The sequence below is a fragment of the Falco punctatus genome (assembly GCF_963210335.1).
Source record: "Falco punctatus genome assembly, chromosome: 8".
Classification (NCBI taxonomy): Eukaryota; Metazoa; Chordata; class Aves; order Falconiformes; family Falconidae; genus Falco; species Falco punctatus.
This window is the reverse complement of record NC_137588.1, coordinates 15,771,009-15,796,376: the sequence shown is the minus strand read 5'-3', so window position 1 is coordinate 15,796,376 and position 25,368 is coordinate 15,771,009. Positions and strand designations below refer to the sequence as shown.

Genomic DNA, 25,368 nt, shown 5'->3' with positions numbered 1-25,368 from the left:
GAACTGTGCAAAGGAACAATAAAAAGCAATTTTATTGAACGTGAGTATATAAATGGTAACTTCCAGGCCATCCGATACCTGATCGCTACGGGGGGGAACCACTGATGCCCTCAGAACACAATGTGGGTTCTGAACTCATGAAAAAGGAAAATGGCAAGACAGAGGATTAAAACAGATAATTAAATTTAACTACATCTTTATTGAATTGTGCATATTCCATTGTATAATGATCTATATTGGGTACTCTATAACGTAGTATTTCTTTTGTCCTCTCCCATGCTTAAAAAAGTATATTTATACATATATTTATATATATATTTATAATATGGCAAAGCTCCCCCCAACCTGAAGCTATCAGTCTAAAAAGAGCTTTGATTTTTATTTTGAAAAGGGAAGAAGAGGGGAGGCAATCCCATTGAAAGATAAAATGTGCAATTTTCTTTTTAAAGCAGTAAACATGAATGTATTTACAGCACTCAGCACAAGTTTGCTGCACAGACGAATCATCATTGCAATGACACTTTTTTTCTTACATTTGCATCCCCAGTATTATACAGAGTATCACCAGTGACTGCTAACAATTAGTGTAAGCCATAAAACAACCTGCTGCTCTCATTTCTGGTCCACTGCAGTCCACTAGAAGGAGACCCAAGATCTGCAATTACAACTTGTGACAAAAGTGTTTAGTTTTCCTTTTAGAAGGACCAATTCAGCAGCAGGGAGCCTTGGGCACAGGTCCGTTTGCCCCTGCCCCCTGCAAATGTGTACCCAGGTACCAGTGTTGGTGAAAGGCAGGAGAGGCACAACAGCGAGCACTGGCAGCCCTGTTCTCTCACCAAACAGCTGCTGCAAATCCGCAGCACTTGAGCTCCTGGCAGCTTGGCCTGGGGAGATGCAAGCACATCGTGCACATCTGCGTACCCGGAATTTAGCTCTGAATGCATCTTTGGCATCTTGGGAAACATGGGAGGGACCTATTTTCCACTGTAAGGAACAGTTTGTTGGTTCAATTCCCAAGTCTTCTAGAAGACAAGTTGCCTTTAAGCATGTAAATAAGGGGGAGGGGGGATGTCCAAAATCTGTTACTCAAGTTCCTTCTCATTTCCCTTGCTAAACCCTGCTGTGAGGGACTGTGCGTCCAGCACTAGTTCCTGTTCCTCCTGCCCTTCCAACTGCTCTCGCTCTCCTCACCGAAGATACGCAGTCCTGAGGAACAGAGCTCACTGAGTCCTTGCCTTGTTGAGCACCTCTGAGCACCGAGCAGTCATTACCCAAATCGCTCTCTTTCCCATGTTCATGGCAATGACTTTAAATTTACGTTGTAAGGGATAAGCATGTGCTGTCGCCTCATTTGCAGTTTAGTGTCCTAAACTTTTCAAAACTAGACAGAGCCTGTGACTCAGTGGATCACAGTATTGGAGAGTGCTGACCCCTGCAACCTAACACTGGTCTTGTCAGTCTTCACGGACATTTTAATTGACAGAACAAAAAGAATTCAGAAAGGAAGATCACTGAACTTGAGACAAACTTACTCTTCCAAAACAAACGCTTAAAACCAACCAGCACACTATAAAATGGTCTAAGAGAAACTATCCCATCTGGTGTCTGCTCCAGTTGTGCAAGAGAATGCAAAACTTCCCACTCCTCTCACCTCCAAATGAGGAGCACTGTTTGAACAGGTATGTAAGCTACACCTTGACAATGAAAAAAGGAGGAAAAAACCAAACTCACGTTCTGGCTGCACCCTCACTACCTTCTCTATTGCTTTCCTGGAGTGCAACTGATTTTGACATGACTGTATTTAAGTAATACTCAATAGTATGACCCACTTACAATCTTAATTTGAATAGGAAAGAAATTTACCTGCAATGGTACCACTGAAGTAAAACAGTTTAGTTCTATGCAGTTTTCTGTAATAAACGGGAAGATTTCTCTTTTGCCCTTTTGCTGTTGAAATGGCACTTTTGGTTCCTCAAACTCTGCAAAAAATAATTTTAACTCAGAGAAAAACTGGTCATACTTTATCTCTGAGCTGATCTACCTGGTTGCCTAAGGACACAGAAAGAAGAAATCAGAAAACCTTTAAATGTGCAAGTCCAGAACAGTAAATCTTAAAATGCACTTGTTGAGAAAACTGCTCCCTCTCCCATCAGACCTGAAACCAAAGTGATCCAGGTACCTTCACTTTGTTTCCCTGATGTGTCAGTCGGTCACTGTTGCCCTGCAGCAAACTGCAGAGTAAGTTCAGGAGAGGAGCTCTTTGGCTTTGAGGTCGTGCACCAAGTCAGAGCCAGCAGTGGTGGTTTTGCCGCAGGAGACCACTGCACAGGGTGGAGCAGGAGCTGTCCTCTTCCACAGAAAACAACAAGATTATTTTATTGTGAGACACGCGCCTGACCTCCTCCCCTAGCCACAGGTTTTGAAAGACTAAACGGAACCCCTGGCATACCCGCCTCAAACACGCTGCCTGTGGTTTGTTTAGAACCTGTGGTTGGTTTTTAAAATAATTTCTCCTCTGGGATTAGTGCTGATGTAAGCCCCTAGTTTTCCCTTCTAAAGCAACTCCAAGACCTGAATTACAATAGATGTGTCGGAAGGGACTCGCTCCCGGCTTTCTACACCTGTGCTGCAGGCACAGTGAAACCTGGCTGAACAGGAGGGCCCGGCTGCTACCGCTGCGTGGCAGAGAGGAAATGGAGACCAAAGCTGGGACAGATTCACGAATGCAGCTGTATGCTCGCAGCTGCCCCTGCAGCAGCAGGGCTTCCCCAGACACCCACCTTAATAGGTGTGAAGGGCAGGCACTTCATCATGTCACACCGCTGCAGCTGTACACTCAACGTGTCAGAATCGAAGCAGCTGCTGCCTTTGTGTCCAGAGTGTGAAAGCTCAGCCCTCGCACGCTCATTTTAACAGTGCCCAAAGGGTTACAGCCCGTGTTTGCAGCACGCTCTATGTCTGAGATCTGGCCCCTTTGTTTTCCGATTTAAATAAACGGAGCAATTATGAAACCAGTGCAGATGGGGGAAAACAACTTGCTTGCAAATAAGGCATAAATATTTACTGTCACAAAACCAGTAAATACCCTGGAACAGCAAGTTATAAGGAAGGGGTCTCGTAAGCTGAAGAGGCAACCAGGCTGTCTGAACCATACTGTAGCCAAATTTCAGTGCTCAGCTGAGAGAAAGCAAGTTGCAGCCACTCACTGTATTTCTGTATCACTGCTGGCTTAGGAAGGAACACAGGGTGCCACCTTTGCTGACGCTCATTCGTTTTGCTGCAAACTTAAGAGTTAAACTTCTGTCTCCCAGCAAGCCGTGTAGCAGCCTGCAGTAGTAAGCATGGACTCATCATCTAGGGAGGGATACAGAGGAAATGAACTTGGGCACAGGAAAATGAGAACAAAGCTCAAATGCCTCTGAAGAAATTGCACTCAAAACATTGCTCTGCCACGTCTAAAGCCCAGAGGTACCCGCACTGAATGAACAAAAGAAAAAGGGCTGGAACTGACACACACCAGTGGAGCTGCTCTGGGGGAAGGGGGGCAAAGAAAAACAGATGGGGCAAGCAGAATTCCCCGACTGCTCTCATCTGGGCGCACAGGCTGTGTCAGCCCAGCTGCACCTTGCCAGGGAGCAGGAGAACATGCCCACTTACCTACCGTCGCTAACAGCTGGGGCGTTACGACTGTATCTGTGCACCTTCCGCGCCATTGGTGGGTATGAGCCCCAGGAGCTGCTACAGTACAACGCAGCAAGAGGACCAATGTTGAAGATTACAGCACCCATGAACTGCAGTGCAGCTTGACAACCTTCCTAGGAAGTTATTCGCCAGCTACACTGAGCACGCTTAAAATCAACAATGCAAATGCTTTTAAGGACACTTCATAAGCACAAAAATAGTAGAAACAAAACTTTGTGAACAATTTGAAAGATACAAAAAAGTGCCTTTCCATAGCAGTGCTTTAAAAATGCACACAATGGTATATACTCTTATTGCTCAAAAAAACTAGTCTGAAATATTAAAACAATTTCCAGAGGTGCTGAAACAGATTTTAAAAAAATCATATGAAACAGGTCAGCAGAGACAGCACCATTAATTTTTCTCTTTTCACGATGTACTTATTTAAAACTATATAGTTATAGATGTGTCATTTCCCCCCCTCTAATTAGCAAAGCTTTTTTTCCTATTCATAAAGTATTCACAAAGACATTTATTTTCTTATTTGGATTTTAAAAACGCTTTATAAAAAAAAAGGAATGGGGGACACTGTCACAATATTTCTTAAATCTATCAGCCTGAATTACTGTGATGGAGATTAGTTTACATCTTTTTTACACACTTGAGGATACTGTCAGGTCAAGCTACTTCCTTTGTTTCATTCTTTGGGGGAAAGAAAGCATTTAAAATTTGCTTTTGGAGGAGAAAAATTAGACAAACAGTAAGATCATTTGCTATCTCAGCCTTGACAGTATCCCCATGGTGACGAGGGAAGTTGCCACAACAGAAGATAGGGTAGGTACAGTCCAAGTACTGTAGTTACTTTACAAAGGCTGTGTACCACCCCTCTGTAATGAACATGCATGATACATAAGACCACTTACGCTAACTATACTACCTTATCACAACGTCTGAATACGTGGGTAGGACTGTACAATCAAGCTACTGAAGTACAAGAGAAAGGGCTCTAGTACTTGATACGGTGATTGACTGTGAATTGATGGCAAGCGAAAACACAAAAGCAAATACATGGTCTTATATCCTGCTCATATGGGTCCTTAAAATAAAGTACCAGCAAATGTTATTGCCTCTCAGGGTTGGGTTTGTTTGGGTTTTTTTTTTCCAGTCTTCTCCCTTGACTGCTAGAAGTGCAACTTTGTAATTAACAGATTTTATTGGTTGCAGTCTCCGGCGGGTCAAAGAAAAGAGAGAATTCCCACTGCGCTTGGCCTGAATTTACCACTCCCTTCTCTCTTTCCGAAGGGGAAGTTCCCTGATGGTTTCTAATGAATTACAAACAATACTTTCTTTAAATGTTTCCAGACACTTGTTGTTGTAAAGATAACACATCTTATCAGGCACAGACAAGGGGAGACTGTACGCTGTGTACGCCTGTGCGAGAACATAGTGCTCTCCACAGAAACCTACCTGCTCATTCAGGGTAAGAATTACACGTACAAGTGATGTACCGGTGTGGGTCGGCATCGATTGCAGGAGTCCTGGCAGCTTTCAGAAGGGGTTAACACAAATATATTCATCTTCAGCCATAGAAACAAACGACTGAGCCTACTATAAAGTTAGAATGCACAACGGATTGGAATAATATACATTTATCCTACTTACTGCATGGACTTTGAAAGAATTTGTAGCAGTGTATAATTTTAAACTATTTGGAAGGGAGGGGGAGGCTCTTTATAGTATAAATATATTTCACTCCAGCCCACTATATATAAAATCTATTTTCCTCCTCAGAACACACTCATTTTCAGTAGTACTATGACCAGAATGTTTTGGTATGTTGCATCTGTACTTTTCAACCACTGGACAATGTACAGTTACTAGCAGAACACCTCAGCTCTGCACCACTTACCCACCACAAACTGCTAAGAGGTTTGGGGGTGGGTGTTATTTTTCTGCCTTTCTTTGCGGTGCCCCCTACATCTTCACCTTTGTGGTAAGATTTGCCTAGTTACAGAGTCCAATTCCAGATAATATAGTGACTGAAACAATAAATACGATTCTACAAAAACATTCTGGTTATCTTCTATAATTGCGACGAAATATAGCACAATATATTATATACCTACACTTATAATACATGCACAAACATGTCTCACGTGGACAGACGCTACAAAAAATTACCTCCTACTCTCCCCTAAATGCAGAAAAAGTAAGAAAATGGGCTTTTGGTCCAATCCATATGAAGGGTAAAAGAAACTGAAAGGGTAAGTCAGTGCCTCTCTACCCACCATTCCCAATAAAATATCAGCAGCCCCAAGCTCCCGACTTTTCGGGCCTAGCCACAAAAGGGGAATGTCTTTACATTTAGCCTTAGCTATGGTTTGAGATCACCTCTTTTGACGGGGCTATCATCCACATCCCCGCATTGTCTCCAAGTGCGCAAGATCACAGGCTGGCCGATCCCAGAGCGGCCAAGTCACGGAAAGCACCGGCCCTTGGGGACCGACTACCAGTCCCGCGACAGCTTGGTGTTCTGATCCCTTTTGGGAGGTGCAGGGGGCGGCCCCCTCCGTAACGTTGCATAGCCAGATATATGACTGCCCCCAAAGCTGCTCGTCTTCTGCTGGTCAGCCAGCAGCTCTGGCGGCGGTGGAGGCAGGGCCATGTCGTCCATGGTGGCCGTGGGCTCTGCCCTGGACATGCGCGCGGAGGAGAGGGAGCCGTGCCGGGTGATGGATTTCCGCTGCAGCGTCCGGTTGAGGTCGGCCAGGAATCCCGGCTGAACGCTAAGGCTGGACTTGGGCGAAGTGGGCACTTGAGGGCCTGCTGGCCCTGGTGGCTCTGTGGCCTCCGCCTGCGTCAGTCGGGTGCTGTCGTTCCGCTTGGGACGCGTGGGCGGCGGGGCTTTTTTCACAGACGGTTTTGACCATGCCTGAGGCTGGGGATTGACAACGGCGACTTTTGGGGAGGTGCTGCCTGAAAACACGGATGGGATCTCAACCGGCGGGAGAGGAAGATCTATTTCAGGCGGTGGCGGTGGAAAGTCTGAGTCGGACGGTGGTGAAGGGAATTCGACCACAGGTTCCTTCCCAGACATGCCCGGAGCAGGAGGCTTGGCTGGGATCCCTCCTTGCGGAAGGACAATGGGCAGGCTCACCCCAGAGAGATTGAGCTTTCCTGGCTTTGGAGGGGCTGCAGGAGGTGACGACTCCTTGGAAGGAGACCCTGACGGCTCTGGTGGGTGTGCAAATTTGCTGACAAGGCGGTCCACCGAAGGTCTCTTGGACTCGTGGTACTCAGCGGAGCTGGCAGACTTGATGCTGGAGTTTCGCTGAGGTGTCGGAGGTGGTTTCTTCCCTCCGGGGCTTGATGTCTTGCTGGTCTTTTTGACTGGAGACCCTGACTTGTCAGGGGGGGGAGAACCTGCAGAGGAAGCCGGGGAAGGAGGTGGAGGAGGAAACACTAAGCTGCTCTCTGGTGGAGGAGGAGGGAAATCTGGCGAGGGAGCCAGAGGGGGCTGCCATTTGGGCTTCGCCTTCACTGCTGGAGGCGACTGCGGCGCCCCGCTCAGTGGAAGGGGTTTCAGAGGCTGGGGCTCAGCGGCAGGCGGGGCGGGGGGGGGTGGGAACTGGCTGGCTATCTGCTTCACCACCGATGGCACTGGGGACTGAGGGGACGGAGGGGGCTTCACAGAGAAGCTCTGCTGCTTTGGGAACGTCGGCGGGGGAGCGGGACTGGGAGGGGCTGGGGGCAGCGGGGGCACCTGGGGAGAGGTGACACTCGGCTGTTTTTTTATTGCAAGGGGCAAGGGAGCTGGCACCGGGGGGGTGACATGCGTGACCCCTGGCGACCCCGCCTTCCCGCCAGGCTGTGGGGGGAGAGCTGCCATGACAGGCTTTGGGGGAGCCTGGGGTGGTGGCGGGGCCGGCACTGGAGGAGGAGGAGGTGGCAACAAGGACGTGGCCGTGGCCTGGCCTATGTTTGGTTGAACCTGATGGATTTTGGGGGGGGGCGGCGGCGGCGTGAACTGTGGCACAGAGGGGGCACAAGGTGCCGGCTTCAGCTGCGCCATGGCCGAGCCGGGTGTGGGGGGAGGCGGGGGAGGCGGGGGGGGCGGCATGACCCCGTTGGGGGGCACCAGTATCTGCGGCTTTCCTGAGGGCGGGGGGGGTGGGGGGGGCTGCTGTGCAGCAGGAGCTTTGGAAAAGGGCCCGCCGTGCTGGGCAGCGTTCTGCAGCCTGGTGATGGTGCTGTACTTGACAAACATGGCGGCGGGTGAGCCTGCAGATGGGGCGGCCTGGCTGGGGAGGGGCGGGGGGGGCGGGGGGGGCGGGGGAGGGGGAGGGGGAGGCGGGGGGGGCGGCGGGGGCAGCGGAGGGGACGGCTGTGATGCTGTGTAGGGGGTCGCCACTTTTGTCTGTGGGGACACAGGAGGTGCCGCAGACGCGAAGGGCCGACCTGCGGGCTCCACACGGGCCTATGGGGAAGGGATTTTTAGTAGAAGTGGAAAGGGAGAAAAAGAAAAAGATAAGAGAGAGGGAGGGAGGGAAGGAGACAAAGAGATTATAAAGTCAAGGTCTACATGTGCCTGTCATTACAAATTAAGCGGCAGATTACAGCATGCAGGAAGCATTAGCAAAACAAGGCAGCAAGAGCCGGTTCTGCGCGCTGAGAAGCCGGGAGCAGGCGGCCTGCCGGGCAGGCGGGGGGCGGCGGGCAAGGCCAGCGCGGCCAGGTCTACCGGGCTAGGCTGAATGTCAGGGAGAAAACAACACCCCAGCCGTGTGGCTTCTGTGGGGCAGGCAGCTGCGCCCAGCGAGAAGTGCTGGCCCTCCTCTGGGCAAGTGACCCAAGGAGAGCGCTCCCCAGGGCGCCACAGGCCTGACAGGGGACCTCAGGCAGAGCGAGAGGCTCCACGGGCATCTCCTCAGCTCGGGAAGGCTAGGGTTAAACCATACGTGCCTCCCAGAGCATTTGCCACGCTTTACATTGGTTAGCTCAGGCCTTACACGGCTCAGTGTTACAAAACGCAGAAATCCTGAGCGGCTCCAAAACATATGAAGGGCAAGCTCTATGCAGGAATACTACTGAGATCCACCTACTCCACATGCTCTGATATCCAAGACTGGCAAGGAAAAAAAATGAGGAAAGAGAGGGAGAACTGAGGTTTCCTAGGAAAATTTTCCCAGAAGGAAATGTTTAGAAATCTGCAAAAGAAAGTTAGATTCTGAAAGAAAAGCTCTACATGCAACTATTACGTTAAGCAGAAAAAGAAAGACAGGGAAAAGCTAAGGGAAGGAGCAATGGGAAAGCCGCAGGCAATGTTTTAGTCTACTGGTTGGGTTTTGCTCAAGTTAAAATTGTTTTTCTAAACCTGTAAGCCTACATTCCTGTTAAAAAATTAAAAACATAATTGCATTACTCAAGTTTACAAACATCCTCCTAATACAAAGTGGTTTAGCTACAAGCCAAGCTGTGAATTTCACAGTGCAGGGCACAGAACCCAAACATGCATTAGAAATACAACACCAACAGAGCAACTGACCACACTGGGCACCTATGCTTCATTAGTAGATACTTTGCCACAAGTTAGCCCGATTACGCTCATTTGCACTGTATGAGCAGGTTTGTGTATCGCTTTGTTCTAAACACAGGTGCACAAAGTTTCTCTATGGGCAGAACACCACCAAAAGAATTAGAATCAGAAACAACAAACGGTGATTTACAACACACATGGGGTGTGCCTTTACCTGTCACATTAGGTCTAGAAAGCAGGAGTATAACAGTTCTGGAGCTAAATCAAGGTGTTCACATAACAACACAGGAGAGAAATCTTTATCTCTTGCAAGCGTTAGTCTGTAAACTGCCATTCCCCCAACCACTCAGGTTAATAAATTTTCAAGTAGCACCACCTGACCTTAATTGTGCCCTGTATAAGGCACCACGGGTGTGCTGACCTTAGCTGTGCTGAGCTTCGCTTTTGACACCTGAGACAGCAAAAGGCAACAGGAAAAATAAAAGCGGCATAAAACAGAGAGGGAGACGAAGGCATAACAAAACAGCTATCCCTGAATGGCAAGACCCTGGAGAATCTTGAATTCGTCACTTAGAACGCACACGCCGTGAGCACACATGGTGATGCCTGTTGTCCCATTTGAAACAACGCGTTCAAAACCTCACAAGCAAAATTAGACATAAGGAGATCTGCCCAACTGTGAAGAACGTCAACAGATGAATAAAGTATTCTTTGGGCAAAGAGCGCTCTTTCAAAATATGGAGTGGACAGAATACCTGCATTTTGGGAAGCGTGGGGTTTTTTAATCTTACATCTATTTGAAACAGAGAGGAATTTTCCTCATATCCATTGAAGACAGTCATTTTCACAGTGAGCAAATTAAACACTCCGGACAGGGGAAAAAAGAGTACTGTGCATCTCAGGAGGGGAAGCCCCTCCCATCTCCACAGAATCAAATTAAATTTCCACAGCCAGAAACATATTCAGTGACACTTTGTTTACAGAACCTTGAAACAGACCATTGTCCTTGTTCATCCTTAAAACAATGTGACATGCTTCTGCGATTCGTGAAGAGGTACTCATTGCATACTATCAATCCGTATTTATAACATGCATCTTCATGACTACCTGGAACTATCAGAAACGCTATAAAAAGAGTAGAATATATTTTTTAAAATAACTGTTTTTGGGGTTTTTTTAGCTGTTTTTCCTAAGAAAAGTTTTGGCAATTGGTCTGTTTGCCATTTCTTTTCCTACGCCGGTTGCTTTTTGACTGGTTAGCAAATTTCAGTCAAATACAACAGACAGAAATCTCAACACATTTTCAACGTCAAGAAACTGTTACGAAGTTACTGGCACCTGGTAAATGATGGAGAAGCAGGCAGAACGCTGGCTGAGCAGCCGGCTGCTGGCCTGGCAGGCTGGCCAGCCTCAGTGCCACCTCCCTGCTGAGCCAAAGCACGCTCCCTTCTGCCCGGCTGGCGGAGGGGGATGAGACGAGGATGGCACGGAGGGAGAGAGCTGTTGCAGATCGGGGAGAGACATGCTGGACAAGTCCCCGTGAATTCTGCCACTTGCAGCAACCTGCCCATATGAACTTCTAACGTCAGCTCTGTCACCAAAGCACTGTGGAACAAATACTTCTGAAATAGCTGTTTGGAGACTCATCTGCCTAAAACAGCATGTCTCACAATCACTGCAACTACTTTTTCATGTAAATTACAATTTTTTCAACACTGTCGTTTCCTTTCTTGCCACACAGTTTAACATTTTCCGCTGCCAGTGTGATTTATTAGTTAAATTCCTTGGGCCAGACCTGTACAGGATAAAAAAGCATGTACTATAGTTTCACTGAAGGTGAATTTGTCACCAATTTACTCAGAATTTTTTAACATGGCTTTGAATTATAATTTTACACAGTTCATTTAATTTGGATTCTTTGAAAGTTCTAGGGCAATCCATTCACCTGTGTTACGCACCAGGAAGAGAAATACACCTTTTCTTGGATTTGTGCATAGGAAAAAATTCAAACTGATGAAATCTTGAAACATGGATGGGCCTCAACAGGGAGCAGTCCAAATATTTTTATTTTAAGATGGTTTTAATCAGATAACAAAAATTCTTGGGGTTTATTTAAATGCGTAATTGCCAGCAGCACTACGGAATTGATAAAAACAGTGACCCGTTTGTGGTAAACTTTTTTCTAAAACCTCAGAGAGTTTAGTGGCAAGATTTTCGTATTAAACCCAAACCTTTAGGAAACAGTAACGTTACAGTTCTCATAGCACTACTCTTCCACCTCTGTTGGATACATGCTAGACAGCCTCAAGTGCCATATCCTTCTCATCTACCCCGCTTCTGCAGAAATGATGCACCCTGTACACATACACAAGCCATCTGCTGATGAACATGCACCAGGTGTTGCACTCATGCAGTAGAAAAATTTGGATCACAATTTAGCAAGCTACATTCCTGGGCTGAGGACTACATTACTATTAGAATCAGACAATTTCCAAGCCAGCAGGCACTCCAGAAACATTAAGAATCCCAAAGAATGCAGCCATGTCAGTTTTCACATTGTGCCATATGTGCTTTCTCATTTGAAAACATGATGTTGCGTTTTATTTTTAGTTACTTATCTGATGCACCAGTGTCAGTTGTAGTGACCTGTGGGTTTAGTTTTTAAAAGTCTGCTTCTTTAGCTTGAACCTGAGGTCTGGGGCAGATACAAAACTGATAGGAGTAAAGACAGCTTCTCACAGCATCCTGCCAGTGTACTGCCACATGTAACTGCCGCAGTTAATACTGACGTCACGGCTGTTCAGGAGCCTGGAAATACCTTTGCGCCTGACAACAAACCAGCTTAAGCGGCAATTCTGCTGCGTTTGGAAGCATTCTCTGGGAACTACACCAGTCAACTACCACAGAAAGGACAGAAAACCAACAAAACCATGACAGACCTGAGCCCCACCTTCAGTGAGTTCAGATCTTCTGTAAACTCTCTACCAGCAACAGAAGACACCAAATCTGCCTCAATCCACAACTGCTGTCAATTTTAGCACTTTTGCTTTGACCGTATCTGTGGTTACTATTTCCACTTCCACTGAATATAATAGAAAATATTTGCGTAAAAACTACTGGAATACTTCTTAAATGGATATACCTGCCTTCAGGTCTCAGTTATTCACATCTTTACAATGGAAAGATGTGGCTAGTCAACTGCAGGAAAATCTTAGTGAAAGAATTTCATTCAACTTGTTAACAGCTGATCTTTTTATTTTGTCTTTATTCAACATTATTGAATAGGATTCTATGGGAAAGGCTGTATCATGCCTTCAAAGAACAGAGGGCTCTGTGCACACAAATAACAGCAAGAACAGAAGGTTCCCAGGCTGAATTCCCTGAAAAAGTGATTCCTGAAATAACAATTATATGGCAGTGTATGTCAATAACAGAGAGTTAAAAAAAAAAAGAAATCCCACTCAAGACAGAGGTGGAAGAGGTATCACTCTGTCTCGTACATTTTGTTGGGCGTTGGTTCTCAAACTAAAGTCTTCTTGTTACCTTGCTGGATTCCTCCAGTTGAGTGCCTCGTTTCCAGGCCTCGGAGAACATGGAGGTGACAATACTTTGGGAACGGACATGTCCAGCTGGCTGCGTGTCAGAAACTCCACTGTCAGACTGATTAGAATGATTTGATTGAGATTCTGTTTAGAAGAAAGAAACAGTTAGCATATGTTTCTGAATTTAAGAGTAGAGTTGGTGTGCTTATAATGCAACCCTGTGTGATTTTAGTGGTCACAATCATTAAACATGTTATCCCACCAAAGGGCATTGTTCCCACTAACCACTGCATAAGCTCTAGCTCACATCCAGGCCCATTCTGTCTGGAAAACAAAACAGTGCAACAGATCCCTGGTATTAACCAAATCTGAAGCTCCATAAAGATGACAGCGTGTCAGATACGCTGCAAAGTAAAAACACACCACAGCTGAATAGGTTCTGAAACACTGAACCACTCCTGCGCTTTGGGAAAAGCCTCATTTCATGCAATGCATGCAGTCTGCTCTCTCCAGCATTCCTTCCCCGCGCAGCCTTAGAAAGACACTGGACATCGGCTGAGGGCAGGCAAACCATGCTAGCCAAGGCAGCGCTCTGCTTCCGCCTGCTCCATTCCTCAAGGGAAGAGAAGGAATGATGCACATCCCACAACTAGTGCTCTGGGTCCACAGGGTATCTTGAAAAGACAACAGCAGCAACTGCCAGACCAATTTATCCAGCCTGGTACCTGCTTTCTGTGTAGTCCCAAGCTGTCCTGGGGAAAAATAGCATCTAGGCACAGGCTGGACTGCAGCTCTGGCAGAACATGCATGGCTGGTGGGCTGTGGCTCAGCTCCTCACAAGAAAAAAAAATTTATCAGAAAAACACCCAGCTTGGATGGAGAAATTGTCAGTAACTGAAAATTTAGCACTACACCTGGCAAGCTGTGCTACAGAGTTGAAAAATCACAGTGCCTTCCCAGTTTGGCTGAATTTGCTTAGAGCATTCTCACAGGCTACTTTCTGAACCTTTCCACTTCAGCAGCATTACTTCCTGACCTGTATCTGTGACGGACAAAACCCTTTCACACAATAGCCCGTTTTCAATGAAACTTGCCTAAGGGTTCAGAGTAAGCTGGCAAAGCGTCAGTCAGCTCTGAACAGTGAAATGAGACTACACAAACCATTCATCTATTTTTAAACTGTTATGCACTACAAAAAAACAGTCCCAGTCCTGCTGAGAGGTAAAACAGAGCATATTACTGCAGGCACACAGAGTTTGACAGGAACAGAAACAGTATTTTCAAAGTTTGTCTCTAAAGAGATTGTCTGGATCTTTGCCTTTGGACAGGGAGTATTCCTCATTATCCAACTTCAAATATTCCAGTCAACAAAAGCAGTTTAAGAGCTATACACACACGCTTCATGCACCATTAAAATATGTATTTGATTTCTTTTTTCAAAAAGGTGAAGACAGATGCATCAGGAATTTGAATGAAAGTTCTCTCAGCGGCAGAAAAACATTCTTTTTCAAAGGCGAGCAAGAAAGTTCTGTATGTTCCAAAACCATACACCGCTGCGAGTAATATAATAAAAAAAGTTTTATAAAAATATGTTAAATATAAAGTCTATGGTTTGGATTAAACATAGCATAAAAGACTTCGGAGAAATAGTCCATTTCCTGCAATAGTCTCTCCCGAGGTCTCCAGATAATGGGTAATAACAAAGGTAATTAAATCTTTCTATTATGACACAGATCACATTATTACCTGGCAAACTAGATGAGCTGGAGCCTGACTTGATACTGGAGCTAGACAAGGAAGTCCAGTCATATGCGGATTCTGTTCTCTTCAATGCTTCCTGATAGTTCATGTATAGTTGCTTCCCGTACTAAGCAAAATGACAAAGACATTTAACAACTCTATATAGGCTGCGTACCCTTTTCAGACCGTTGAGCTCCACCTCTCTCTGGCTTCCCTAGTCCACCTTTTTCCCCCCCAGAGAGAAACAACAGGCTCTGTTAAGGAACTCAGGCAACATTGATTGGTTTATCCACAAACTGCTGAAAGAAAGAAAACCAGTTTATGCTAGAAGAGACAGCATCAAGCAAGAAATGGGGCAGTGAATAAACTAAGCCAACCTTGGCATCTTAGAAAACAATTCTGTTTTCTCAATTCTATTTTCCCATAAGCCTTCCTTTTAATATCTGTAAGGGAACTGGTTAAAGTCTAGCCGTGTCAGTTAAAACTTCCTCATGTGACAGATGTGCAGCACAAATAAGAAGAAAGGGCCCAGTTACTGAATTATCGTATCAACAAAGCCTAACCGCTCTGCCAGGTAATGCAATATGTAAAGAGGATTGTACCTTTCACATTCAGAATAGTTAAACAGAGGGTAGTTTGATTCAGCACGTATTTTGCTAGTAACTGTAAAGGGTTTTACACAGATAATCACAACAACTCATGCCAACAGTGCAAGGCTGCCTAGAGGAGGTTACCTTAGCAATGCGGATGCCATTAATCCATTGGTGTAGAGTTCTTACATCGTCACAGCAAAGATACTTGATATACTGGGATTTCTTCTGGATCTGAGGATGCTGCAGAAAAATTGTTAATCCTCATCAATATTTTAATAGCTAGGAGGAATGCAAGGAAAGCCATTTATCTGTTGAGGTCTATACAGACAAACTTAATGCTGGAAGCTCTTCAACAGTAGTCCGCATCTGAGCCCACTTGAAAATGTTTGAGAGTACTTCAGGAGGTGGCAGTGGGGACTGCCTCACACACAGACTGGCACCGTGTCCAGCATGCACAGGCAAGAGACTGCCAAAGCATAAAGAGTGGTCTCCTTTCACTGCTCTGTGGACTAACTCACCACCGAAGGAGACCACTGATACTTCACCTTCATCTCACACCAAAACAAACCGGAGCGAAAAACACACACTGGTCTTCTCTGCTTTTGTATGGCTTGAGTGAGACACTACACAAATTGTTAAGCACAATCCTATTTTCAGCTTGTAGAGCCTTCAAGGCCCCCACCCTACTGACTATCATCCAAAATACCTGCTGCTCCCACATGCACATATAAAAAAAGAATTTATCAATCCAGCAGTCAAGAAAGAAATGGGTATTTTTAAAATATCAGACAGTGGAAATTATTCTGGATGGATTATTCAGTTGTTTCCTGTCCATGCTGTAGAAGTCATGTGTGTCTCACCTGTCCAGACAACTCTGAATACTCAAGTTCTTATCATTCCCTCTGTTAGCTTACAGTTCAGTGACACAGATGCTAGATGATCGTAGGTATTTGTTTTTACTGAAGACTGAAACATATCTCAAAGACCTTTTAATCTCTTTTCAGAGTATTTTCTCCTGCTGGCTTCCAATGAACATGATATTCCAAAATGAACATGAACGTATTTATCTCCATAAACAGAACATAATAACTAATTTAATGATGACATTAGATAATTGTTTTCGTTTTTCACTACCAGCCTCTTTCACATACATGTTGTATAACAAAGAAGAGTCTACAGAAGCACAAAAAATTACTAACAAGCCATCTTTTTCCTGGACTTGTTCAAAAATTTGGCTATATAGAAATAGAAGAACCTCTCAGAAATTTAATATTTAGGACCAGGGAGCTAATATTATATACTAGCATACAAATGTTATATTTAAAAACAGCACAGCATCTGTCTTGTACAGTAAGGTTCAAGATAAATAAAGGAAGCAAACATGCAAAGACAAATCCATTTTGGACTTCAGTGAGAACTGGCCTTTCAGTTTGTATTTGCTGTTCACCTCTCCAAAAATATGTTTGTGTTTTAGAGATATTTCCCAGCTTAGTGAATCTTTGTGGCACAAAACTGAGTTTCTATTAAAAAAAAAAAAAAGTATGGCTTCTATACGTTGGTACTAATATAAAACACTGATATAACACTTTAAGAATTGAGAAAGGCAGAACTCAATCGTGCTTAATATAGTAACTTGGTATTCATCAGTTTCATGCTAAAATAGCAGCTTCATTTTGTCTAAGTTACCTGACTAATGCTACTCCATTCATTTACTAAAATAAAGGGACAATTTAGACATGTTAGACTTGGACTGTAACATTTTCATGTCTTTATGTACAGAATGGCAATACTATTTTTTTTTTTTTGAAAAATCTACTTAGATAAGAGATTGGTTTACTCTGTGTGGTCAACAAATCCAAAAAAATAATTCATTGTTAACCTGTTCAAATGATGTGGATAGAAAGTTATATGTAAGAATACAATTTACTTCAAGGAATTTATACATACCAATTAGCACTGATATTTTTGCTTTTAATTGCATTCAATTAACGGTGCCAGTGACCTATAAGAACTGGAAATATTTTTCATGTTTCAGCTATATCCTTTCTCCCTTAATATCACGTCCCATATTTTATATTCAGTATCTACCTCTCAGTGGGTCCAAATGCCTGTTGCCCTGTCTGTTGAAAGATGAAATCTTCTTTTCACACAGTGGACAGGCAGCCACACAATCCAGGCACATAAACCATTCTGATTTACTGACAAATGCAAAACCACATGAGCTACAGATCAGGGAATGTAAGAGGTCAAAGGAAAAGTGTTAAGTGCAGCTATAACTATCTCTTGATACTTGCACCATTTTCAAATCCATGAAGACACTTTACTTGCTGTGAACATACTGTGAAAACCTGTTTTAAAATAGCTTTGTAGCTAGCTATCTTGCAGGAACTGACACCATTTTGAACACTGTGTGGGAGCTGAGAGAGACTGGGAGAAGAGTTGATGCAATTTAAAATAGCCTGAAGTACTCACGTTATTAAGCTCACAGTTTAAGATCAGCTCACTGCTTTTGTAACATTTTTTTCTACCGGGTCTTTCTATCTGTCCTTTACACTCAGAAGTTTCTTCCTTTACAGCACCCCTTTTCCCTCAGGTTGGGCAATATGGGTAGACCTGACTCTCTAACACCAGTTTCTGCACAACTCTGGACCTACATTCTGAGAAGACAGCAACTTCCTGAATTAGTGTTTCAAGGGATATTATCTCACTGAACCTGAATAATGTATAAAGTTGCCAAACAGAAAAAAGAGTTTATTTACTGTTATGTTTTAGAGTATGATCAACAATCATACGATGAACAATTAAATAGACTGGGACTCACCAGTCTGGAAGTCAGACAATGTTTACATAGTCATGAGGAGCACGTAGAACAGGCAACAATTGTTCACTAACTGTTCATTTCCTATACAAGAACTAGAGGAAAATGAAATGGAATGCCACTGATGGTTCAGAACAAGTAAAAGAGCGTACAAGTGTACCCAGCTGCTGCTGCGTTCTGAAAGTTTCTTGGAATCCCTTAAGTGACAAAGCATACTCAAAGAGTCAGACTGCACCTAGGGCTATCAAACAGCCAAGATCCATGCCCTGGCTCCCCAAACTTCTAAAGGCTGAAAAAGTATTCTATGGAAGTATCACTGCAAGACTGCCCTGTACTTCTGATTTTTCCCTAAGCAGCTTGTAAAGAAAGATCACTGTCAAGAGAGAAACCTAGAGTGCTAGATCAATTCAGTAAAGCCATTCTGCTGCTGCTCTTTGCAATCTTTTTTCCTTCCCCACCCTGCAATCCACATGGATCTTCTGGCAGGTAGAAGAAATCTGTCAGCTTGATGTGGAAGTGATGCATAGCCATGTCTTCCCTTTACACTAGTCACCACACGGCATTTTCTCATTGTTTTTAATGTATTTCTGTCAAGGAGGCTCATTACAACTGCACAGAAAATGCAGTTAAACTTAGCTTTCTCATTGTCACTGTAACTTACGGCAATTTACTTTTCTCATGTGCAGAATGAAGATAATTTAGAGATTTGCCCTGAAAACTGACAGACATAGTTTTCCAATTGTTGTATTACTAGAGGAAGGGTATTCTAAATTATAATCTCTCACAAGATTAATATTGTGTTAATCAGCTCTTACAATTAGGAAGTGTAGTCAGTCTAAGAGACTAAGGTTAGCATGGAAATGTTTCAAGCCCCTTAATTGCTCTTTCAGTATGAGAATTTTCAGAACAATTAACAAGTTACCTTTAGCACTAAACAATAGTCTGTAGGTGCTTTGTATTTGTTCCGATAATCCTGTCCATAGTAAACACTGACATGATCTAGCTGTAGAAAGCACACAAGATCCCGTGAGACCTATTAAATAATAATAATAAAAAAAGTAATTTACAAAGTATCTTTAGAAGAAAACCACAGACACTGACAAAATCAGTCTAGTGTTAAGATCCAATACTAACATAACATCTAGTTAAGGTCTAGTTTCAATCTGATTTGAAAACTTGCAAGAAGGAGGTACAGCCATGCATAAACTCTTGCATTTGATGTCCATTTTTAACCAGGATATCCTTTTCCAAATTCACTCTGTTTTTTTTGTGGTTTGGCTGCATTTTGCATTTTGACAACAATTTACATCGGACTACTAAAGTTTATTCAGAGTTGGTATCAGGAGAAAGTAAATAGGATTGGCTGATCATTAACTTTTTAACAGCTGTTGGTTACATTTTATTTTGGTAATAATCAAGGTGTCCAAATTCCAGTGTGACTGTGAATAAAATCGTAATAACGTTTGGCAGCGACGGAAGGATGCAAAATTTCAACAGGCTGTATTGCATATAGATTGTTCTAATGAAGCAAAAGGCTGTGGAGAGAACACGTGAGACGTATTCAGCTCTAAAGGGAGCTGCTGCACCAACAGAGATTTCCTCTTCGCTGCCAGCTGTGTGGGAAGTGGACTTCCTGTACGGGGGTACGGTTGGTGCTGTCAAGACTGATGCGTTTACAGACACCTTGAACTCACAGTAGTTCAGCCTTGAAGCTATAAGGCATTTGTAGCAGCTTTCTGCTTACTTTTTGTTACTGATACACACAGAACAGAAGTCACACTGAAGAAATGATATTACATTTACGATTTCCAAAAACGTAGCACAAAAAAAAGTAGTCCGAAAATAATCTCGTTTATATGAACTAAATAAACCCAATGAAACTATGCAGACTGATTATAGAGTTGGTCTGATTATTCTATGATTGGCATTTGCAGTGCAATTTGGTCCTTCATCTGAATTCTACTTGAGCAAAAGACAGCCTCTTAACTCCACCAATCATTTTTCCTCAAGTGTCTCTGAACACCTTAACCCCAGCCTCACTCAAAATGCAGACCCTTGTCTTTTTGTATTTTTAAATTTGATGTTTCACATCAAGTGCCACCACAGTAATTTACACAATATTCCCATGATAAAGCTGCATTTTTAATTCAGTGATGTGGCACTAGGCACAGCAGAGAGAAGCCAAAATTTAAGGCTGACTCCTGTGTGCACGATTTACCAGCAATAAACAATTCAGGAAAATTGCTTTAAAACAGCATACCTTTGCCTTCCCTTTAGGGACATAATAGATTCCAGAAGCTCGAAGAAGAAAGTAACGTTTCTTCCAAGACTTCTTACCATCCTCTTTCAGCCACAAAACTCCTTCAATCTCTGGCACAGTTACAGAACTTCCACAGAAACATTCCTGCCAATAACAACAATGGTTTGAGAAGAGAGAAAAACAGAATATACAGCATGCAGTGGTTTGTTTTTAACAACTGAAATTTTGATTCTTTATCTAAGGAATGCACATTTTTTCATGCAGTGATATGAATTAGAGGTTAACTGTAGAAGCTATAAGGTAATTCAGACAAACACAACAGGGGATCTTAGAATTTTCTCAGTGCAAGTATGACAACAGAAATATTAGCAGCTACTGTAAAGATTTTCTAACCGCTGATCAGTAACAGATCTCCCAACAGCTTTACTGGCTTTAGTCACGCAGTCACCTTACAGATATAGTCTCTTAAGTCTAAGTATACACAAAACCTAATTACATATCCATCAGATACATCTATAATTCATTCCATATACTTTTCTTGCTACCAATTGCCCACGGTACAACTTCTGTTAAGGTTTTATCTGTGAAAAGCTAACAGAAGAAAACAAACACTTTAAATACAATCCAGATTAATATGCAGCACAGATTTATTAGTAACCGTACAAGACAGAAAGGATTAGACAATTACAACTCTCTGCATGTCACTGCTTCAGGCATCTTTTTTTATCCACTGTACTCACACGACCACTTACTAAAACCCGTATTAATAATATACTAAAGAGCATGCATATGCTACTTAAAAGTTAAATTGTATTTAGTATAGTCCAAAATTAAAAACCCAAAATATTTACTTTTGTGTTAACTACTGAAATCATAATCATTGTTCTGTGGAATCAATCAAACGGAAGCTATGACACTTCAGTAGGGGTACATGTCTACAAACATGTCACAAATCCATTCACTTTCCAGCTTACAGAAGCTATGTTTGCTGTTTGATTTATTTGCTGCAGACATTTTTTTTTGTCCTTCGTTCTGTAACCTATTTCATGTGTTCAATATTAATTGACTGCCTTTTCTGTCACTCATTTTTTTAAATATAATATTTGGTTGTTTATTTTAAAATGTAATTGAAACCATTTTTAACTGCTTTGCTAACTAACAAAATTTATAATATTAACATAGACCAGTCACTGAACCAATTCCATAGAGTTCTATAGAGAATAACAATTTGGAGAGTACTCATAAGAAAAATCTCTACCAGCACAGGTCAAAACAACAAGTGACAGCTGTGCAAATTTCAGCTGGTTTTAGCCAGCCATATTTACAGGTAACCTCATTTTGATTATCACTGTGTATGGTATTTTAGTTATTAAACAAAATAGAGACACATTTTTATTAATGATATCTGAAACAGAGTAACATTAAAACAGCCATTTATCTCAAAAATGTAACACATTCCATTCACAATTGTTCCGGAATTACATTCAGCTCCATCCATCAATTTTAATCACCACAATCTTTTAGACTTTAGCTTCAAGCTCTGAAATGACCACTATGCCCTTTTTGTTTCGGCAGTCTTACCTCTAGCAGCACCTCTTTATTTCTGTCCGCCATCTCAGAAGTTTCTTTCTTCCCCAGAAGATAGTTCTGTAACAAGAGAAAGCTTAATATTTCTATAGGCATTCTGAAATCAAGCCAAACAACATTTCTCATTTACCTTTCTGTAGCAGCAAGAAAAAAACCCAGCAATTATCTAAGAGCAATACACTAACTTAAAAAAAAAAAAAAAGTTGTAGTCCAATTGAAACTACCTGTTAGACTGCTAAATAATTCATGGAACTAAGTTATAGCCACCTCTTCCATAAATACCAATCAGTCTATATTTGTACGTAACAGCCTTATAACAACGTTAGCCTGGCTTTCCACAAAACAAACAGCTGCCTGGTACAATGCATCCAGAGATAAAAATACTATGAACTTCAAAACGCCACAATAAAAATATGTAAAAACCAGAGATCTTTACAATTGTTACATACTGCCATTATTTATGTGTTCAAAGAAGCACGCTCAGAAGCAATGTACTTCTTTCTACCTTGCCCTGACAGCTTTGCTGAACAAAAATATTTATATTTTCATGAAGAATTACTAAATACTCCTTGTCTTCTAAAATGAAGACATATATATGCATATATGTATAATAACTATGCATAGGTACCGTCTCTTATTATAAGTTTTGTACTCTTCTTCAGCTTCGAAAGAACTGGGACAATGAAAATCTTCCTCTTACTAGGAAAGACCCCAAACATACTCAACGAAGTTTAGCCAGTTCAATATTTTAAACCAAAGGGAAATACTGGGTTCATGCTGGTACCTCATTCTTGATGACAGTGCCTACCATATGTACTGACAGTAACTATATCAACTATGTGCTTCTGCTTCATTGCAAAACACTTGAAGATGACCTGGTTTTCAATTCTTGCTTTAAAAATAAATAAATAAAGTACACAGATGGTGTCCCAAAGGATAAACATGCAAAACTGATACTCAGTTTAAATCCAACACATTACCACGTAGAGGCCATACAGATATAAGAACAATCTGTGACCCCAGAGGGAATACATTAGGTAAGAACTGAGAGGTCAAGCGATACCATATCCACTTCTCAATTCAAATTCTTCAGAAAGTCACCTTCTGCTTTTCTGTTTCTTTTCGTCCACTCCCTTACAATACGGAACTGCTGCCAGCTATCGGACCCATAGCTACCCCTTGATAGATGAGGGGCCTTTGAGGCCATCTGAGAGAGAAGAGGGGCCTTTGCTTTCCTAGCCAGGAAACAGCAAACGCAGGTGAATAGGGGCAGGTCCCAGCTTCCACAGGGAAGGACAGATGCTCTCTTCTCTTCACTTGCCATCTGGCCATGGAGTAGCTATTCTCTTTGATTTTCTCTTCCCGTTACATTACTAAAGCAATGTAAGAATGTACACTGGAGAGGCATTACTATTAGCGGTATCTTTTCTCTTTGCATATTTACGTATTTGAACAGCACTAAGTATTGGTGTAAATGCCATGAAACTGCTTGCCTTCACCTCCATTAAAACAACCCACAAACACGTTAGCAAAAAGATTGTTTCAGCTCATGGTTTTCTGCTAGGGACTTGATTTTGTGCCAACCACAATGTCAATGCACACGGTGCTGAAACGTGAAAGTTGCCTGACATTTTAAGACACAGACAAGTATCAAAATAAAAGTATGGAAATTAATGCTGCCAAAAAAGTAAAAAACGGCAATCAGGTGTGCATCCCTGCATGCACACATGCATTCATGTTGATTCTCAGGCTTACCTGGGGATTCTTGAAAAGTGCGTATTTCTCTATGCGTTCCACAAACATTAATTTGTTTTGACTATCTCTTGTCCAGTTCAGAAGATTTTCAACTAAATTTTCATGATCTTCAAAGATCCTTTCTGCAGCAATAACAAGGGAGCAAATACATTTGAATCTGTCACATATTGTGATAGAAATTACTCTGTAGTCAAACCTGGGAGACAAGGCATATATGTAGAGAAAACACAGTTCAAGGCCTACTAAAATGGGGAAGAAGTTCATACTAAGAAATGTAAAGAACTTAGCCAACTTTCAGACATGCCTGGTTAAATTCTACATATACACTCACACAACACATTCACTTCTGTCTCTTCAGGCGTAAGTTCCATCAATACATGAAGTATTTTTCTTTTTTTTTTTTACCTGACAAAGCCTACCATCCCACATGAACACAGCAGACTCAAATGACAATATTTCAAAAGTTTTAAGTACAGATAAGAAGGTTATCACATTTTTATGTACTCTGGTCCACACAATCCTGGCAGGAATTTATTAGGCCGCTTTTTCAGCGCAGGATTTGGTTCTACATCCCCAATCACTATCTCACTCGTAAAGTATCAAAAAAAGTAGTAAGACAATAGTCAGAGGAAAACAAAATACCTCTGAAATGCAGAATACCCAGTTAGTGGGGGTACTGTAGATGTCTGAAAACTGACACTGTCTATTTCTTACAATCTATCTCGCTGACTAAATGATGAATCAACAATGGCTTCTGAGAACTCTTGAGTTTTGACTCTGTTGAAATAGTTATCACTAGTACAAGATACTGAAGAACAGGCAAAAGAAGAGGGGAAGAAAAAAAAGAGGAAAATTTACTGAAATGGTAGAGAAATATCTTAAAACCCTTATTCTAAAATAAAGAAAAATACATCTTTGAGAAACCATTAGACCAACTTTCTCCTCCTTTCAAAGACATAGATGTAGAATCTTGCTTTCTGCAATTTGTTCCCTCTCCACATAGGCCACACAGTGGCATTTCAGCAAATTACTTCTTTCGGAATACTTCAGAACTTGCTTGACCTTTCAATTGCATCTGAAAGCAGAACATGTTTTTTTCCACAATTACACCACATTTTTACAGAAGGTATATGGCACTGATCACATCCAGACCTAGGAGCTATCGCTAATGAAGACTGAGATGACAGATGACATTTCAACATCTTTAGTAACTAAGAATACTAAGCAGAGTGAATGCAACAAAATGTCATCGGTAGGGAATGAATTAAGGTTTGAGATGACAACACAACACTACCGCGGTCTCAGTGAGATCTTTCTAAGTTTTCAAGTTTTAACTCACGACTTCCATCAAGCTCTATCAGCAACACAGCAATACTGTCTTCCAAGAAAGTAAAAAAAGGTGTTACCTAACAGAAGAATAAAACGAAAAAGCTTCAGAGGACTGTGATACAAAAGCTGAAATCTCACCGGAGTCTAGTAAGTGAAACTAGATAGCCTTCAAAACGTATCAACCGTTACTGCAAGAACTGTAACTTCACTCAAATATGAAACAACATATTCAGTGAGTGTTTATGTGCTTACAGTATGCAAAACTGCATATAATACAATGTTCCTATTGTTAAGCCTACTCACTAAAATTCAAACATTGTACCTGACAGACACTTCATAGGCCTACTCTGCTCTAACTGAAAAAGTGGAAACAACCTTTGTCCCAACCAAAAGAAACCTTCCACAGTTGTTTCTGTTACAAACTTGCAGGGTAAAACTGGACAAAGAATTTAATTCTGCATTCTGGAAATAGTATCACTGAGTTCTTCTGCAAATACATATAAAGCTCCTGGTTAGACCATTAGATA

General features: G+C 42.4%; 1 protein-coding gene across 7 annotated transcripts in view; it reads right to left on the bottom strand.

Moving 5' to 3' along the window:
• Positions 1 to 179: 179 nt before the first annotated feature.
• RAPH1 (Ras association (RalGDS/AF-6) and pleckstrin homology domains 1) overlaps positions 180 to 25,368 on the bottom strand; it is a gene marked incomplete at its 5' end in the record, with an annotated part of 119,737 nt that continues 94,548 nt past the window's right edge. For 4 of the 7 annotated variants that reach the window (XM_080400247.1, XM_080400246.1, XM_080400248.1 and 1 more), the window contains 9 exons: positions 180 to 8,158; positions 12,761 to 12,903; positions 13,485 to 13,592; positions 14,506 to 14,626; positions 15,234 to 15,332; positions 18,833 to 18,943; positions 20,171 to 20,314; positions 21,752 to 21,817; positions 23,513 to 23,634. In XM_080400247.1, coding sequence (XP_080256373.1) covers positions 6,188 to 8,158; positions 12,761 to 12,903; positions 13,485 to 13,592; positions 14,506 to 14,626; positions 15,234 to 15,332; positions 18,833 to 18,943; positions 20,171 to 20,314; positions 21,752 to 21,817; positions 23,513 to 23,634 — 2,885 coding nt within the window. In that variant the 3' untranslated portion in view covers positions 180 to 6,187. The remainder of the gene's footprint in view (positions 8,159 to 12,760; positions 12,904 to 13,484; positions 13,593 to 14,505; positions 14,627 to 15,233; positions 15,333 to 18,832; positions 18,944 to 20,170; positions 20,315 to 21,751; positions 21,818 to 23,512; positions 23,635 to 25,368) is intronic. The other 3 variants (XM_080400252.1, XM_080400249.1, XM_080400250.1) reach the window with 1 other exon arrangement.